General features: G+C 36.1%; 2 protein-coding genes across 3 annotated transcripts; one reads left to right on the top strand and one right to left on the bottom strand.

The window, feature by feature from the left end:
• On the bottom strand, positions 287-2,015 carry LOC104736169 (UPF0725 protein At3g25080). 2 transcript variants are annotated; one of them, XM_010456103.2, is made up of 6 exons: positions 1,891-2,015; positions 1,662-1,787; positions 1,371-1,563; positions 1,212-1,262; positions 1,017-1,108; positions 287-906 (listed from the first exon to the last, which is right to left on the bottom strand). In XM_010456103.2, the coding sequence occupies exons 1-6, from the start codon at positions 1,942-1,944 to the stop codon at positions 487-489; spliced, it is 936 nt and encodes a 311-aa protein (XP_010454405.1). In that variant the 5' UTR covers positions 1,945-2,015; the 3' UTR covers positions 287-486. The 2 variants fall into 2 exon arrangements, with proteins under 2 accessions (XP_010454405.1, XP_010454406.1); XM_010456104.2 differs by lacking the exon at positions 1,212-1,262.
• LOC104736168 (eukaryotic translation initiation factor 2 subunit beta-like) lies at positions 2,592-5,495 on the top strand. The gene is made up of 11 exons (XM_010456102.1): positions 2,592-2,654; positions 2,856-2,994; positions 3,291-3,337; positions 3,453-3,567; positions 3,657-3,715; positions 3,821-3,878; positions 3,973-4,070; positions 4,229-4,374; positions 4,470-4,612; positions 4,693-4,778; positions 5,228-5,495. The coding sequence occupies exons 3-11, from the start codon at positions 3,299-3,301 to the stop codon at positions 5,297-5,299; spliced, it is 816 nt and encodes a 271-aa protein (XP_010454404.1). The 5' UTR covers positions 2,592-2,654; positions 2,856-2,994; positions 3,291-3,298; the 3' UTR covers positions 5,300-5,495.

Genomic DNA, 5,516 nt, shown 5'->3' with positions numbered 1-5,516 from the left:
AATTGCTTCATTACTCTAATGAGAATATTGCTAGAGGTTGAGCAAATGTTTCTGCCAATTTAAGTACCAAGGTAATATGAAGATACCGAGTCCGTTTCAAAAATTGTTCCCAAGTGATCAGAGGCAAGATGTTGATCCTTATTCCTAACAATTCGGTTCCAGATTCAACGCACCTAGACCTTACCGGCAATAGAATGCATGTTATTTTTACCAAAGTATTTGCTTTATGAAAAGAGCTCACTGGAAATGGAGTATATATGTGACAGACTATTGCAAGCACAACAAATATAAAGACCAACACATTATTATTATTAAAGCACGACGACACGTTTAGAAGACCACACAAAAACACAATCTACGTAACAATCCAAATAACTCAAGTCTTAGTAAAATATCTTTCAAAGAGTTTAACGAGTAAAGAAAGCTCCATAGAGTCTCCCGGTAGCTTCGTCATTTCTCGAGTTCTCATAGCGGCTTCATGATCACCTAGAGGTGAAGAGAGTTGAGTAGGAAGTTCTGTGGACTCTGAATCTGACCCATGAAACTGGAGCACCCCGTATCCTCCTCATTAGCAATCATACGGTTATTAGGTATAACATCGGAACTCAGAGACTGACCGACGAGACAGAAGCATCCGGTAGGCTTATCAAAGCTTCTTCTAACAATAGCAATGCGATCAAGAGGCTCACCAAGGTTAGCCTTGTACAAGTCCCTGTACCTTATGTAGAAAAGAGCATTATTGGCATAGAGTCCTTCCTCATTATTGGCAGCATCAATGGCCACGTCTACAATCTCCAAGTTGGAGAGACCAGCACCCTTAGCTTTGCAATGCCTATCAGTTTTGGCAACAGCAAGTTCCAAATAGAGACGAATCCAGGAATTCTCTTGCAGCTCAGATTCCTTCAGCTGAATGAGACCAAAAAAAAAACATACTATATCACTATATTACTACTACTTAACTTAACTTGTTGATCATACTCATAAGACCGGCAAATCAAAATAGTGTGTGATCTTACTAGGTAATATGTTTGAAAAGGATTCTCTGGCGGGCACGTAGGCAAGGTCATATCTGGCATCGTCAAAAACCCTTTGCCATCTCTTGGTTCCCCTAGACAACAGATTAAGAAAAAAAAATCAGAAATTCTTATGATTTCATTGGATGATCAAAGACAGTTAATAATAAATTAATTATGATGCAAAAAAACAAACACCTCGAATATATGGTGGCCTCCTCAAAAGTCCTTCGCCATCTCTTGGTTCCCCTATATATATATATATATATATGTACAAAAGGTTTTTTTTTTTTTTTAAAATTAGAATTTGTATGATTTCATTGGATGAAGACAACGAATAGGCAAAGAGAAAACCACCTTTAATTCTTGCAATATTGCAAGACAGCATAAATCTGCCAAAACTGATTTCTGATACTACATTCTGGAAAGTTTGAAGGGAACCAGTGGCAGTGGCGTGATCAATTGCATCCAAAGTAATGTAGTATGAAGCAGCAGCAGAACCAGTGGTCTGAACGTATTTCTGTACGCCAATCAGCTCAAACTTTGTACCCTGCGAAGAAGAAGAAGAAACTAAGATATTGAATAATGTATTAATAGGCATAGAGATTTACAGTTTTACAGATGCATATATGATTTTGTTAAACAAACCTTGACGAAATTGTAACGATGAAGGCTCATCTTCGCATAGAGTAGGACCACGGGAGGACAAGGAGACTCTTGATCACAGAATTTTAACATATATCCGTACCTACCACTCTTGAGATCGAAAATCTCCTAAGAAGAAGAAGAAGAAGAAGAAGATGAATCAGATGGATGATTCGATGATTCTTTTCCTTACAGAAAATGAAAGGGGAAAAAAAATGAAAGAATTACTTACAGAGTTCCTCAAAAGATCCACTGATAGGTATTGGCGCCGGGCCAGCATCATCATTATTATCGTCGTATCGTATCCTCCCTGGATTTAGGTTTCAGGCGACGATGACGATGCTTTTTTTGCCTTTTTTTTTTTTTAAGTCATGCGGCCATTGATTATATAACTCATTTATGGGCTTCATTTGGGCCTTCACAATCCATTAATAAACCGAACAGTTGATCGAAGAGGACAAAATCATCCTTCACTAGTCAAACAGTCTTATACAAGTACTACTCAATTGGGTCAAATTCTGGAGAGCTCTCTACTCTCCCAATAAAATTCTCAAATATAATTTATTTTTGATTTAAAACAATTTCAAAAAATAAATAAATACTTTAAGGGGTTAAAATCTAGAAAACTTTCTACTCTCCAACAAAAATTCTCGGTACTCTTCTTTAATTTCCTCTATTCTCATGTTCTTAATGACATAACAGTAATCCAACTTTACCTTTATCAAAACCAATACTAAACCAAAACAAAAAAACCGATTTATAATTAATTTTTTTATTAAAATAAAAATAAATTGAAAATAAATTTGGCCAATCAGAAACGAGATATTCCCGATATTGGACCAATCACAAGCGAGATATTGGACCAATCACAGTCCATCCCCCTCATCCATCATCTTCATCCGACATCTCGACCCTATTAAAAAAGAAGCTTGCTTTAAATCCAAGAACAACGTCTTTGTTTTTCTCTAACATCGATTCCACATTAGTTTCAAACAGGTGAGTTCTCCTTTTTTATTAGTTTGCTTACATCCCCGCTTCTATTACTCTAAAAATAATTTATAAAGTAAAAGTAATCTATCATTTTTTCTCGCAAAATAAAATATTAAATTTTCTGAAGAAAATGAAAAATAAAGTCTCCGTATCTATATAAAATAATAATAATAATAAAAAAGAGAATAATAAGTTACACTATTTTAGGACGAGGAGCAAAAAAGGGTTAATACTTATGTCAGATTAAAACCAGACCTGCGCCGCTTACTCTCGCTCTCTCGGATTCATCGCCATTGCAAAGCAGCCTCGTTTACTCCTTAGGCCTATCTCGTTTCGACATCCCTTTGTGAGTTTCCTTCTGTCGATCTCAAAGTTCAATCTGTATTTTGGAGTTATTGAGTTTAGCGATCATTGGTTAACCTAGCCGCGTTCCTTTTTGTCTCTTGTGAACCCTTGACCTGTGGGTATAATAATCATCTAATGATTTCATATTGGGATTCCAAAATTTTATTCCTGAATCTAGTTATTGTTTTCGTTGCGTTTGAGATTATCGATTTTTGATGTCGAAACCCTGATTTTTTTTTTTTTTTTGGTTTCTGAGTGCTTATTATCATTCGTGTTTTTATCGTTTTTTTGTCTCAGTTGCAATCATGGCTGACGAAAACAATGAGATGAAGGAAGAGCAAGAGGTAAATTAATGATCCTGTGGTTTCTTAGGTGTCGATTTTACCGGTATAGAATATTGATATTTTGTTTGTTAAAAAGTCATTATTGAATTTTGTGTTTTGGTTCATCGTTTTACAGCAGCTCGCACCTTTTGATCCAACCAAGAAGAAGAAGAAGAAGAAAGTTGTGATTCAGGATCCTGTTATGGACGTAGGAGAGTCCTCACAGGCTGAGAAATCTGATTCATTGCCTGGTACGATGATTTGTGAAACAGTTTGTTTGTTTTTTTTTAATCGTGTTTGTGTTACTTTTTTGTCTAATTCCTTTTTTTTTTTTCTGTAGCTAATGATGGTGATCTTGAGAGTTCATTTGCTGGAATGAAGAAGAAGAAGAAGAAGCCAGTGAGTGTTTTAACGTTTTCTGCCTTTTAAGGTTTTTTTTTATTCTTTAAACGTGTGTTTTGGATGATAATGTGCTTCATATTGTTGTTTTTGTTTTGTGTTTAGCTTGATGAATCAAGCTTGTTGAATGATGAAATTGTTGATGCTGGAGAAGATTTGGATGGTATGGTTTTTTTTTTCTTTCTTTTTTGCTTATTAATTGTTTACTAGGGCTTGAATGTTTTTCATGTTAAATTCTTATTGAGAATATATTGCAGATCTTGCTAATGAGGAGGAAGAAGGGGCAGAAGGAATGGTTCTTCAGCAGCAACGTTACCCCTGGGAGGGAAGTGATAGAGACTACATATATGACGAAGTGAGTATATCTTAGATGGTTATTTGTATCAACAACCCGTGTTGATTTGCAATGTCAAAGTATCCATTCCAAAAACAAAAATATTTATCTTTATTTGTTCGTATGTCAAAGTATCCATTTCAAAAATCCCTCTCCCCTGACGGGACTTATATTTGCAGCTTCTTGGTAGAGTTTTTAACATTCTCCGTGAAAATAATCCGGAGCTTGCTGGAGATAGGCGTCGTACAGTTATGAGGCCTCCTCAGGTTCTTCGTGAAGGGACAAAGAAGACAGTGTTTGTCAACTTTATGGACCTTTGCAAGACGTACGAACAAACCCCTTCTTGTCTCAAATTCGTTTATTCATTATGATACTTGTATATTTTTGATGGCTGTCTGACACTGCTTTGAAAAAAATCAGGATGCATCGTCAACCAGATCATGTTATGACTTTCTTGCTTGCTGAGTTGGGTACTAGTGGTTCGCTTGATGGGCAGCAAAGGTTGGTTGTTAAGGGAAGGTTTGCACCTAAGAATTTTGAAGGGATTTTGCGGCGATATATCAGTAAGTAACTTTCTCTCTAGTCTCCAAATTTGTGAATAATAACTATTTGGAGAGTTCTTAATCGCTTCGTTTATTTGCAGCTGAGTACGTCATTTGCCTTGGTTGCAAGAGCCCTGACACAATTCTTTCTAAGGAGAATCGTCTCTTCTTTTTGCGATGTGAAAAGGTATAAATTTTAGCTCTTATCTTAATATGCATTCCTCGGTTTCTGTTGTACTTTCTGCGCAGCTAAATACTAAAACTCTTCTTGCCTACATCATTTCAATCATATGATGGGGAACTGATAATTTTAAGAGAAGCTTATATATGCCATTGTCTTCTCCTCATGCTTTTCACTAGCCAAAAGCCTCTATCATGCATGATTTCTCTTTTAGACAGACTGGTGATAACCCAGTTGATTACCCCCTACACACACACAGTTTTATGCTTTGTCTTGTAGTTGATACTTGGTGAACATAAACTCATCAGGAGGCATAGATTTCTTAGTGAATCATAATTCTCTGACTTAAATTGAAGAGTCATGTGAGGCTGGCAATGATGTAGATATATATTTTGCCTACATTGCTTGATCAAGTGTTTACTCTGTGCTGAATCTTCTGTGTTTCATCTTTGCAGTGTGGATCTCAACGATCTGTGACTCAGATCAAGCAAGGGTTTGTTGCTCGTGTTGGTCGCAGAAAGACTTAAGAAATTGGAAGGTGAAGTGAGCTTGTTATGGAGTTGGTTCAATGCTTCTCTTCTACTGCTTCTGTGACTTGCTATGAGCTTTTGAGTTTAAATACTTATTTCGTTTTTGTTGTTGTTTTGGAATATGATGAAGAAGAATCACCAGATTATGACTTCACCTTAAATATGGATATGATCAAAACCTTTTACTCTGTTAGGTTCATTGTGGTTAACTTGA

The sequence above is a fragment of the Camelina sativa genome, chromosome 13 (genome assembly GCF_000633955.1).
Source record: "Camelina sativa cultivar DH55 chromosome 13, Cs, whole genome shotgun sequence".
Classification (NCBI taxonomy): Eukaryota; Viridiplantae; Streptophyta; class Magnoliopsida; order Brassicales; family Brassicaceae; genus Camelina; species Camelina sativa.
Note: the sequence above shows the minus strand (reverse complement) of the source record. Positions and strands in the feature narration are given on the sequence as shown.